Here is a 13,057-nt window from a genome sequence, read left to right as displayed (position 1 = left end):
CCTTAGAGTCCTAACCACTTTCATGGCATGTGGTCTGGTCAGCTCCCTCATGGGAAAAGGCATGCAAGCATCTATCTCATTCACTTGGATTCCCTCCTTTCAAGGGTCCAGCTCTCCCAACCCTGGCAGTTTCTGCCTACGTTTGGTTGTTCCCCACTTTTTTCAAGTAGGTGTTTTTATACATATATTTCCTGGAATTATAAATGTATCTGAGGAAGGTTAGCTCTATGCAAGCTACTTTACCATGAACAGAATTTAATATGAGAAGTTTCAAAATCTTCCCTTTAAAAATTATTTTTGATGAATAATATGTTATAGAGGCACTGGAGAATTCTTGGTGATTAGGTTAATTTTTTTTCCAGTTAAGCATTGCTATTAGCATTTTATTTGCATTTTAAAATACACTATTATTGTATAGGCATTTTGTGTGTGTGTGTGTGTGTGTGTGTGTGTGTGTGAAGGCAGTAAGAAAAAGAGTGCCTTCCAAAGGATGTAGATATTCTGAAAAATTGGAGCTTGAGCAAGTAAGAGAATATTCTTCATACCAAATATGTAACAATAAAAGTATAAACATGACTCCATGTAGATACCTCCTTTTAGGGTATTCTGAAAGAATCTGGTTTTTAATATAATATACCCTTGATGTTTGCCAAATAAATACATACAGTAACACATAATTCAAAATGTGAGCTCATTTAACAACAGACTGTGTTTCTGAAATTAATGTACATTCTGTAATCAAATCAATGATTTTTGCAGCCAAACTATTAGTATTTTTAAAAATAACTCTTATGTACAGATCCAGTTGCTTAGAGATGTAAGATATGCATATGGTATGCTGAAATGTGAATAGGAAAATTGAAAAACATTTCACTTCACGAATAAATAAAATCAATGTACATTTCAACTCTAGTCTCAAATATATCTTTTTTTTTAAAATTTTTCAAAGGCAAATATATACATAAGACTTCTCTTCTACTTAAAGGAATATTTCAGGCTCAGTTTTCAAATCCCTAAATGTTTTAGATTTCCTTTTTCAAGATATAATACATAGAATATTAGTTCTTTGCAGCATGGTTTGTCCTTAAAAAAATTAAAGAGCTACATGTTCAAATAATCGTGAGAAATTCTAAGTTTACCTCTTTAAAGGTTTTATAGGCAGATTAATGAAGAAATGTGCTTTTGTAATTAATGCCTGTAAGTATATTTTGAGAATAATAGAATTCTTAATTACATTTAATTTTAAAGAGAATAATAATTGACTTACAATGAAGAGGAAACATGAAACAGATGCCTCTATTTCATCCTATTACAAAAATAAAATGTAATGATTTATTGTCCACTACCAAAAAGTTCAAATGAAAAAATACTGGTCTTAACATTAAGGATTCAGATTGATTGTAACAGATTTCATCAAAACACACCTTCATCTAATTTCTTCACTGTACTAATTTGTTCAGTATCCGCCTCCCTACACTATATGCTCCTAGCGAGTCATTTTTAAAAATAAACTTTATTTTGCATAAGAAAATCATATGGAAATCACCATTCATTCCGGTCAGCATCGCAGTTGCAGTAATACTGAGAATCAATGCAGTTCCCTTCTAAGCCACAAGTACATTTTTGAGGATCAGGCAAAGAACCTCCCCAGTATGTTTGTGTTTCATTGGTTCTTCCAACCCACCAACTCAGAGGGCTTCCATCTGAAAGACAAATGTGAGAAATGTGACATCTGCTCTATACCCCATAGCCTTCCAGCCCAGGCCGTTCCCTTCCTTCCTAAATCATTCAAAAGAGTAAGAGGAGGAAAAGAAAGACTGATTTCATGCAGTGATATTCCAAACATGGCTACTGATGGCATTGCCTTAAGAAGGCTTTTAAAAAAATATTTTATTATTTAGGCTTAAATGGTCAATGTATTTTTCTTTAAGTAGGAAAGAAATCAACAGTTACTATTTAGTTCAGGCATGGTACTTAAAAATGTTTTGAGAGCAGTTCACAAATGTAATTTCTTTAAAAATAATTTTTTGAAACAAGAAGACATCAAAGTATAAGCCATAATAATTAACATATCAGGAACAAACTTGATTTGAGATCATGAAATGCCCATTAAAACATTATGGAATGGTATGGAAAGTCAGTGATTTATCCCAATATATTTATTGGCTAAAAACATATTAGCTGTTTATTAAACATCAGGCATGGTATGGCACTCCCTTGTTATGATTTAAGATCTATTTGGAAGTATGTATTTTTTTCTTCCATTTAATGGCTTGGCTATTTATTTGGAGACTACAGAAATAACACTGAAAGATCTTTATGCCTGAAGCAAACACTACACTCAAAAACAAAATTTCCCTTAGCCAAATGCATTTCTTTCTATGATGAATGTTCAGCTTCCAGCTCCTTCTCAGAGTTACGACTGAACATGATGCCAAAGAGCTAGAGCATAGAACAGACAGAACATTCAGGTGAGGAATGCAGGCCATCTGTCTTCGAAAAAAACAATAGGTAGAGAGGAAAAATCATAGTCATTTGAGAATCAGGGCATGAGAAGAGTGTGACATCAAATCACTCAGCTCCTCAAAGGTGTTAGATCATTTTTCCATTGACTTTCAAAAGTTTTAAATTATTGCCATGAGCCCTACTGAAAATCTGGGACTTGTACTAATTTCTCCCTTACCTAAGAATGCCAATGCTTCTAACAACCCACTATTAGATCAAACCTCTAGTAATGGCAACAACCTTTCTCCCAATGTTACTATACGTACCAGCCTATATCATTCCAAAAAACTCGACTTAATTAGAAGTTTGTGTGTGGACAAAGATATTAAAATCAAGATTTTTCATCTTTTTTTTTTTAATTGCAGGATTAACTCATCAACAGAAGGTGAAACCACCTTGAAACATTAAATATATCTTTTTCAATATATTGTTTAAAACATTATGTGTTCATAGATTAAAAAGAAAATAAATCATTCCTAAATGTTGGATAATACTGTCACCTTTAAATTTCCAATCTCCCCTATAAAGTAGAAAGCACTGAATGTTTTAAAGGTACCAAGTACATTTGGTTCCCTTTAAGACTTTCTGAAGTGTCCTAAAGAATTTAAATAAGTATAAGAAAGAATGAAGAAAATCATGAGAATTTTTTTAAGTTAAAAATTAAAATTATAAGTGGCGCTTGGGTGGCTCAGTCAGTTAAGCCTCTGCCTTCAGCTCAGGTCATGATCCCAGGGCTCTGGGATCGAGCCCTGCATCGGGCTCCGGGATCGAGCCCTGCATCGGGCTCCCTGCTCAATGGGGAGCCTGCTTCTCCCTCTCTCTCTCTGCCTGCTGCTCCCCCCTGCTTGTGCTCTCTCTCAAATAAATAAATAAAATCTTTTTAAAAAATTAAAATTATAAAATATTGGTGATCATGGTCAGACATCCCACTTCCTGTAGTTAAAATCCCAAATGACTTGAGTATCCACACTGGCCATCTTTTCAAGGGGCTGCGTCACAGCTCCACAGCTTGCTGAAAATATATTTACATACACATCCCACCTTATTCATCCACAATAATGGTACCATTATTACTTAAAACTTCGGTATCTTCAAGACCTGAAACTGTAAATTTAACTTGTCTGACACCTCCTTCCTGTTCTTCTCCATGTATTTCTTATTGTGAACTCAAAATCCAAATTGCTCTCTTTTCCAACTCAAGTTCATTCTACATGAATTCTAGCGTGATGGACCTGAGAAAAATCTGTGTATTTAACAATTACCATCATCCCTTGTTCAATGGCCTTTTCTAAAAGTTATTTTCCTTACTAGTGGCTCTCAAGCTTGGCTGAAACACCTGGGGAGTCTAAGCAAAAGATATATGGGCACCACTGGCCATGAAGGTAGGGGCTCCTTCACACTCCATATTGTCCTCTTTGTGTGGTGCTTGCTCACTCACCCTGTGAGGATTTTGTTTTCTGGTTCTTTCAGAGTTTGGCTCATTTGTGACTTTGATGTTTGTCTTCCCTTTTGTCTTTCTTTTCTAGTTAAGCAATTCCATTCATTTTGTTGCATCCCATTCATTTATCCTTCTATAATTAAGGTCTCATTCTTCTTAGACTACAATTCCATATTTGTTTACCTATGTTTTTAGATTCCAAGATCAATACTTAGCAACAATGAACAATTGAACAATCAGTTGCATACTAAACTGCTATGTTAACTATAACCGTGATGCACCAGAGAGCTGGGAAGAGAGCAGCTCACTTCAGGCACTTTATATGTGTTGTGTTATGCCATCTAGTCACTGCCACACCCCATTACTGGCCCTGTGTCCTGGAAAAGAAAGCAAGGCTGATAAAGACTCATCTATCCAAGCTCTCTACTTAGTGACAACCCTGGAATTTGAACTTACATCTCTCCCTGCTTTTAAAGCCTATGCTCTTTGCTCTATAACTATCTGATGGTCATTCAAAAATGGGATCGAGGTTTCAGGGGGATAAGATTCGAAGGGAGACCAGCAAGATGGGAAGGGTTGGTGGGGGTAAAAGGCCAAATGAGGACCTTCTGAAATAGAAGAAAGAGGAAGAAAAGCAGGAGGAGGGGGTATGAAGCCAGGCAAAAGGGAGAGAATAATCTGGTTGTACTGCATGGTGGAGAGTAAGGAGAAGAGGTGCTTAACTAGGACGACAGGTTCAAATGTCATCCCAAGAGTTCAAAATCTTTCTGCTTGATCCACACGACATATGATTTCCACACATGCAATGTATGTCTTTTAAAATTCTTGTCATGCTATCCAGACCTCTCTTAAGATAACAAATAGGGGTAAACATTCACCAAGTGGCTTTATTGTGCAGATGTCTTAGAATCTTCTCTAATCTAAGGAAAACTATACCTTGATATTGCTGCTAGAAAACAGTGTGTTGGGGAGTGGCATGAAACTGCCATAAGCAGGGTGGGTCCAGAATATGCACTTCTGATATCCAGATAGAAGAGTCTGCTTTGGACAGACAGACAGCGAAGAGGAAGGTACTGGAGCTTCGTAAGCAGAAAAATGTCATGAAGCAGTGTTTCTTAGAGGTTAATTCCTGTCATAAAGACTAATATTTCAGAGTGCATACTGGATGGGAGGAAGGTACGGAGAGATGCCTACGGGAGGCCAGCTGGAAAGCTCCCGCAACAATTCAAGAGAGTCACTAAGGCAGAACCCGTGGGACCCAAGATATTGTCACATAATGAGATGTCCTAAAGGGAAAACAAAACCAAAAACAGAATTTAAGAGCTATTAGAAGTAGAATAAAAGAAAGACTTAAAAGAGGTTTTCTGATTCCTACTTAAACTGCTGAATAAACTGTTTCCGGCAGCCTATTCTAATTTACAATTTTACCCAGAGGCTAACTGCCAACAATCCATGAAAAAGAGTCCCACAGAATAGTCACTTTCAGAAAAGTCAGTCATATTTTCATTAGCTCTTTTGCATGATAGAACAAACCAAATATGTCACTTGCCCTTTATAAGGGACAAACACTGAGCATTCATTCATCGAGGACCAGAATGAAGCCCTTTTCTGTAGAGTTTTCTGATGAAGGCCAGGTAGAGACTCCGAAGGCAATCAAGGCTTTGAACAAAGCTCAGAGTAAACTGACCTTGTTCTTTTCTTCGGGCAAAAGCATTGCTGTGACTTCCAGACTGTGACATGTTTGCTAAGCGTACAGGGGGCATACACTCTCAGTGGCTATATGCCACCGCCCTGGCATCATCAAAATCCACGGGAGCTGGTGAGGTCAAGTGCACGGCGCAATGCACGCTGCGGGACGGATGCCTCAGTTTCCTTACCTTGTTTATTGACAAGTCGTGACTTCTTGCAGTAGTAGGTAAGCTCCTGCTCACAGTGCTCCGCAAGGTTAATTGTGGCCTGGAGCTGCTCCATGCTGGCCACATACTCGAAAAACCCAGCGTATGGGTTCTCTGGGTTAGTGTTTCTGACTCTTGTTAAGTCAGAGCCATTGTGCTGTATGACAGTCCACGCAGTTTCTTGTATGCAGAAATGGGGAAGAAAGAGAGGAGACCATCACTAGTCTGCAAAAGTTAAAATAAATAAAGAAAATCAAAATCACCTTTTATCTGAGTCAAATTTCTCTAGTCATCAAACCTCTCTGAGAGGTAGAATCAACACAAATGGATTCTTAAAATTTTTAAAATTATAGAAAGTGATTCTTTCCCCTGAAGTTTGTACGATTGCCATGCATTTGCAGTGATTTTAGTTTATTGTTGTAGATAATTTAACCAGAAGATGTTTATGGTGAAAAATTTTAAGAAAACAAATTATTAAAATTTGTGACACGTTTCATTTCATCGAATTCAATATTCTACTTTTTAAAGATAGATCATGATTTTATTTTATTTCAGAAAAGAAAAAAAGTGGCCTATTATAAAGCATTGTTGATTATTGACACACCCTGAATTCAGAGATGTTACAATGTGAAAAAAAGGTGTATCTCTGAATTTCTAAAATATTTTAAATTACATAATGTAAGCAATGACTTTTCTAACTCTTAAAAATCATTCCTGTTACCAGCAAAAGGAAAGTCCAATTTTTTTGGCCTATATATCTCTCTCTTCAGACAACATTTAATTATGAGTGCACATCAATTTCTTTTTAAATCGAATTTTAAATATTCATTTTGGTATTGTGTGACGTGCATCGTTATGCAGGGCCACAGGAAGTTACTCCCTTGAGCTGAACACATCTGACACAACAGCAGCAACTCAACTAACACAAAAAATAAAGTACGTCTGAGTACTTACTAGAGTAATCGCCATTGACACCTGAATGTCAGTAAACATTACCATCAGAATGATTACCAAAATTATTAAATGAAATAAAAATCCTACAATGCTTGTAACAGAAGATAGACATATTGTATCTAGCCTTCAACTTCCCCAGAAATTGACTTCACATTATATTTACTGTGATAGATGCAGGCGCATGAACAGATTAATCAAAAGGCCTCTGATTTAATAGGTAAGAAACAGATTGGAAGTTGTCAAAACCCTGCTATATATACGCTGTTAAGTCACATAACTCTTCTGTATTACAGAGGACTATTCCAAATTGGAGGAAAACAGGAGGTAGAATTTCCTCCCCTCTTTTTAGCTAACACATTCATATGGGTCGGCAAATCAAAACGAGATTAGAAATTTCACTCCCACCCCTCTCCAGGTCACCAGAATTTCGAAGAGAGAGGTCTGCTAAATAAGACAGGAGACAACTTTGACAGCCTTATTGCCTTCCATGTGCACATCGTTATTTTTTTTTCTGGAAACAATAGCTGTTACTTTTATTGCTGTCTTGCATTTCGGCTCACCGTAGAGCTTTACTGGTAAATTCATTTCCTTCAAGAGGACATGATATGTAAGCTAATGGCATTAGTTATGGATGGCCAGACAGTGATATGGTATAGAGACCATCAGGATATTTGAGTTGCGGATTCGGAGTGGAATGTGAGCTTAAGGGAAGTCAGGTAAAATCTGAGCCTCCATTTCCAAATTTCGGAAAATAAAGTGGCAGAATATAGGAGACGATACGGTAGGTCTGAAATTTTCTGTTAGCCAATTCAACGCTGGGTATTCAAGTTTAGGATTATTAACCAGGAGAATCTGTTAGCCTCACTTTCACTGGACTCTGCTTTTATTGTTCAACAGAACATTCTTCTTTCCTTGTGGTAAATCAATGGCCTGCATGAGGAAGCTCGACTCTGGCTGAATAGCAGCCGAAGGAGCAGGACAATATACCTGCTTGAGGCCTTTGTCTCTTTGCCTTTCGGGTCACACTGAGAGGGCCCTCCCTAGCAGTTAGAATCCACTGGGTCACAATTAACACCTGATTCTAAAGCTCTTTTAAGGTGTGGTAAATTTAATCCAAGGCCCGTCCCGACAACCCTTAAAGGACAGCACATAGAAATGTTTTTCCTTTTGAAATCCTAAAATCTCAGTATTATGGTAGTTTCTGTAAGTGATTTCATTTCCTAATAAAAAGTGCTACAAAATATGAAGTTAAACAGATGCTGCATTTGTGAGATTATCTAGATTTCCAGGGCACAGCAGAGACAATGGAATCATCACAACAGGTTATGAACACTGGAAATGAGTGCCCAGCAGCCATGCTCCAGATCTCATGTGCTTTGCTAATAGGGGAATCTCTCAAAATTGTTAACCCAGGGCCTCTTTTCTGCTTTTTCAGACATGATTGCATTACCGGATGTTTAGAAATTGCAACTGTAAAGGACACAGACTTTCTTAAAATTTGTAATTCAGTATTTTGTGATTTATTCTGTGGGTCTTCTCACTAGTGTGTAGGCTCTAGGAGAAGACTGATAGTTTCTGATTTGCTACCCACATTGTGTAGCACCCAGCACAGGGGCTTGGCACAACATGCAGAAGACATTAAAGAAATGAGGGAATAAATGAATGAATAAAAACAATGTGTCATCTAGACTGAGTACTGATCCCCTGAATTCTACAGTGCTGTGAGACTTTCAGTGCCTATAGCTGTTTTAGAACTTTGTAAATTATAAATGGGTTTGTAAACTAATAAGTCTGAAACTATGAAGGGTATGAGATGTTATCCTACTTGCAAGTTTACCAATTATCTTGCCTCCTATCTGAATTATATCCATTTATCTATATCTATACAGACAGATCTAGCTGTAGACAGATGGATGATTGAGAGCTATGCTAACAGACACGGGAGTCCCTGGATCAGGGACCATTTGCTCACAGAAAATCCTAGCAGCATCTGTTCTCTATGGCCCAGTTTCCCAGGGGCCAATACAGAAGTGCCAGTTGCACCTGTGCACGCTGGGGTTGTACCACCAGAGAGGGCACCCCCGAGGCGCCTGGTGGCTCAGTTGGTTAAGCACCTGCCTTCGGCATGGAGGCTTCTCTCTCTCCCTCTCCCCCTCCCCACCACTTATGCACGCTCTCTCTCTCAAATAAATAAAATCTTTAAAAAAAGAGAGACAGGAAACCCCCAAATTATGAGACTTATTGGTTAGAGGGGATGGCTGGCACATCTTCTCTCCCCTTCACAGCCGGAGAAAGGAATTCTGGCTCTGGTATGCAACAGATCTCTGAGAAGGGCACCAGTCCATAGGTTTTCTTCACTTTTAGAATGTAGGCAAATGCATCTGGGGGAGATAAACCTTCTAATCTCTCCAGAGAAAGTCACTATCTCTAACTTCCAAGACATATTTATATAAAATGATCCTTTAACACAGGCTTCCAGATTTATCTATTATCTATCTATCTATCTATCTATCTATCTATCTATCTATCTATCTATCTATCTCACTTATTTGCTTAGCAAGCAAGGCTTTGTTTCCTCACAACATGAAACTATTGTCCATACATCAGCAAATTCCACCCGGTAGAGGTTTGATGGACTCCCCTCCTCCACTACCCACTACGGAAGAAGCCAGTCCCTCTTCGTTTGCACATTAATTTCAATATCACGGATGTACAGATATGTCTGTTGCTTGGATTCTCCTTTGAACTGGTTGTAACATCTTACCAGCTTCCTCACTAATAATGTGTTAGACAAAATCTTTAAAATGTGTTTTTTAGTTTTTATTTTTATATCTGTGTAAGAGTCGTGATCTTATTTTTTTGAAAACTGTCCTTTACCCAAATGCAAAGAGGGTTAGTTGTTGCAGTAAAGGCACAGGGACATGAGTCAGGAAAGACAGCTGTAATGGGCAGAAAAATCTATGAAATTTAATAAATACACTCAAAATTGAAAGGCAGTTTGGGTCTAGTGGTGTTTCTCCCTGAAGAGATTTCTAATATATAGATTGTATGTAAAGCACCTGAGTAATTAAGAACTTGATTTATCTTCCACTGGCTGCTAATTTTTAGCATGATAACAGGGTAAAGAAAAAACATGCTGTTTAAGCAACACAGTTGCAGAGCTACTGTTCCTTCAGGATTAACAGAGAAGGGTGATGGATGTGAGTAAAAGCTGGGAGGTCAAGTAGGAAGTGCTGTGTTCAGGAAAGCCTGGGAGATGAGAGGGAAGAACAGGCAGCATTCTGGAGCAAAGCTTGATGAAACAAGGCTGCATCTGAACAATGACCCTTAGTTATTAACTCTCAGAGCTATCAAGAAGGCCTTATTGTTGAAATCCCTAAGGTAAAAATAATTTTGTTGTTATAAGTCTCATACTCTCCAGCCTTCCCAGGGGATGGTCTCAGGAGCTCCTGTCTCAGAAACAGACGGAGAGCTTGGTCAGAGAGCGGAGACCCAGGCCTCGGGCCTCCAGCAAAACTCAACCCAGGCATCTTGGTGGCGGTGCAGTGGGACAGTGAGTTTAAGCCAGGGAGTTAGCATTTTCACCAAAGTCTGAGAGCCAAAGTTCTAGCACTCATCAATCACTCCCCACCGAAACAACTGCCCTGACAATGCGATTGTGATGATGAGAAACATCTTGAACATAAAACCATTTCATTATAGAAAAAGCAGTGGGACTTAGTGTAGAAGAAAAAAACCGTGTACATTTCTATAGGCATAGCCACTGGGTTTCATGTTATCCTGACTACTTATTTTTAAATTCTATTTACAATACTCTGTTTAGAAAGAATTTTCCATCTTTAACAGAGTTTGGGAAATTATCCATTAAAAAGAAGTTTCCATTGTAGTTTTTAGCTTGTAACACTTAAAGGTATTTAAATCCACGTGGAATCATTTGTTTGACACCAATTCTAGACTCATAACTGGATTTTTTTAAAGTTACACATTTGCAAGTTACTGATTCAGCATCCTGTCTTGTTTTTATAATTATTATACCTGATTTATATAACTAGAGAATATGTTATTGGCTACAAGCAATGAGACATTGATAGAACGTAGCCTTTTCTAGTGGAAAAATGTTCAGGCTGGGAGAAAAGAGGCTTTAGTCCCTGATCTCTCCCTAATGATTCTTTAGCCTGCCTCACCCAACCTCCCTGCTCTCCTCATTTGCAAAACCAGATCAATAGGAAATGTTTCAAGCTGTAACATTATTCTTCACTGGGTTGTTACATTCTGGGATTGTCACTTTAGTGTGAATGTATTTCAATATTCTAGGGCCTCTGAAGACACTTAGCTGTCTCCTAACTGGATTATCTGTGTGTTTCTGCCCTCAATGGCTTGCTTTTCAAATGGCTTTAAATGTTGTGAATGTCCTCTCTTGCACCAATACTTTCTGATAATTTTGCTGAAGCACCTTTCGCCTCTCTCTGTGTGTATGTACATATTTCCTTCATGTCTCTTAGAGTTGTTACAGAGTTAACATGAGACTTCATAGACTAACCTAAGGCACATAACTGGTAAAGTAGTATGACGAGGTAAATGTTGATTTAATAGAAATGGAATAATTCCTTCAATAAAATGAAATTGATAATTGCCTTATCATTTAGATAATATAAGTTCACATGGCCTATAAATTTTGTAATTCTTCCACAGCAAGATATCGTACGTGTGTATGTGTATATACTCAATACTCATTATTTGCAGGTCCTCATTACTTGTGAACCGTCTACTCACTACAATTTATTTGTACCCCCCAAATCAAGGTGCTCTTGGACATCTGCAGACATGCACAAAGTAGCAAAAAGCTTGAGGTGCCCAGTAGACCCGTATCCAGCTAAAACTGAACCGGGCCACGCCCTCTCTCCTTGTTTCAGCTCTCATACTGTGACAAGTATCTTATTTGTGGTCTCTTCAGTGCCATATTTTTTCCATTTCTGTGCTTCTTCTTGATGATTTCACTGCTTAAAATGGCCTCCAAGGGTGATGTCAAAGAGCTGTCTAGTATCCCAAGCACAAGGAGGCTGTGATATGCCTCACAAGGAAACACACGCACTAGAATACGTTTCACTGAGGTGGGAGTTATTGTGCTGGTGGTTGGAACTCAATGTTGACGAATTAACAGTATGTACTAAATAAGATATCTTCAACCCAAAACACAAGTTAAATGAGGTTATGTATTGATTGGTTAGCGAACGGTGTGACCAGAGGTTCACAGGAACCTAATCTTACTGCATTTCTCCTAGGAGCAATGGTCCGATATTTGCTAATTCGGTGTCTGTGGTTGCTTTGCAGAACGTAAGTATCACGGATAACGAGAACTGTGTGTGTGTGTGTGTGTGTGTGTGTGTGTGTGTGTGTGTGTGTGGTGTGGTGTGTGTCTACTATGTTTCTTAAAGTTTTAAAGAGTAGAGATATCTATCAACCTAGAGGTATCTGAGTTATAAAATCCAAATTTTTTAAAGCATGTGCATGTGACTACTTCAGGACGCATTTGTGGGAAGACAGGATTGATAGGGTTGCGCTGATAGATTGTTAATCTCACTTACAACCCAAGCTGGACAAACAGGAAACATCAAAAAGTTACTTGACATCTGAACTCCTATTTTTCATTTGCAAAGTCTTCCTTTCCTCTCTGTGAAGTATTTTCAAACTTATGATGTTTAATTCTCACATAAGAGAGCAATCTGTTTCGTAAAGTTGGAGAACCACCAGCCCAAAACAGCAATTTTCCAAGCTGGGTACACTTAAGAACCAACCGGGAAGATTTGTAAAATATTGATCCTGTTGTCTCACCCCAACCATTTTGTCCGAATCTCCTGACTCAAGGCACTGCCTGGGAATCTGTACTGTGTGGAAGGGGGAATTCTGAGGAGGGGACAAACATGGGAATCACGAGCTTTCTGAGGTTGCTTTGCTATGTGGGGCAGTGCTATGCTCTGAATGTTTGTGCCGCCCATTCATATGTTGAATCACCTAACCTCCAAGATAATGAATGGTATTAATAGTGGGTGCTTTGGGGAGGTGATTAGGTCATGAGGGTGGAGGCCTCATGAATGGGATTAGTCCTCATAAAAGAGACCCCACAGAGCCCCTTCCAACACATGAGGATACAAGAAGTCTGTGGCTCAGAGGAGGCCCTCACTGGACGACGCTGGAGTCATGATCTTGGGCTCCCCAGCCTCTAAAACTGTAAGGAATAAATTTCTATTGTTTGTAAGCTACCCAG

General features: G+C 38.5%; 1 protein-coding gene across 1 annotated transcript in view; it reads right to left on the bottom strand.

Moving 5' to 3' along the window:
• CNTNAP4 (contactin associated protein family member 4) overlaps positions 1–13,057 on the bottom strand; it is a 241,010-nt gene that overhangs the window by 55,864 nt on the left and 172,089 nt on the right. Inside the window, exons 13-14 of the mRNA XM_045796231.2 lie at positions 5,821–6,018; positions 1,547–1,703 (exon numbers count right to left, since the gene is read on the bottom strand). Coding sequence (XP_045652187.2) covers positions 1,547–1,703; positions 5,821–6,018 — 355 coding nt within the window. The remainder of the gene's footprint in view (positions 1–1,546; positions 1,704–5,820; positions 6,019–13,057) is intronic.

The sequence above is a fragment of the Ursus americanus genome, chromosome 21 (genome assembly GCF_024610735.1).
Source record: "Ursus americanus isolate L20-20 chromosome 21, mUrsAme1.1.p, whole genome shotgun sequence".
In the NCBI taxonomy this organism is placed as follows: domain Eukaryota; kingdom Metazoa; phylum Chordata; class Mammalia; order Carnivora; family Ursidae; genus Ursus; species Ursus americanus.
Note: the sequence above shows the minus strand (reverse complement) of the source record. Positions and strands in the feature narration are given on the sequence as shown.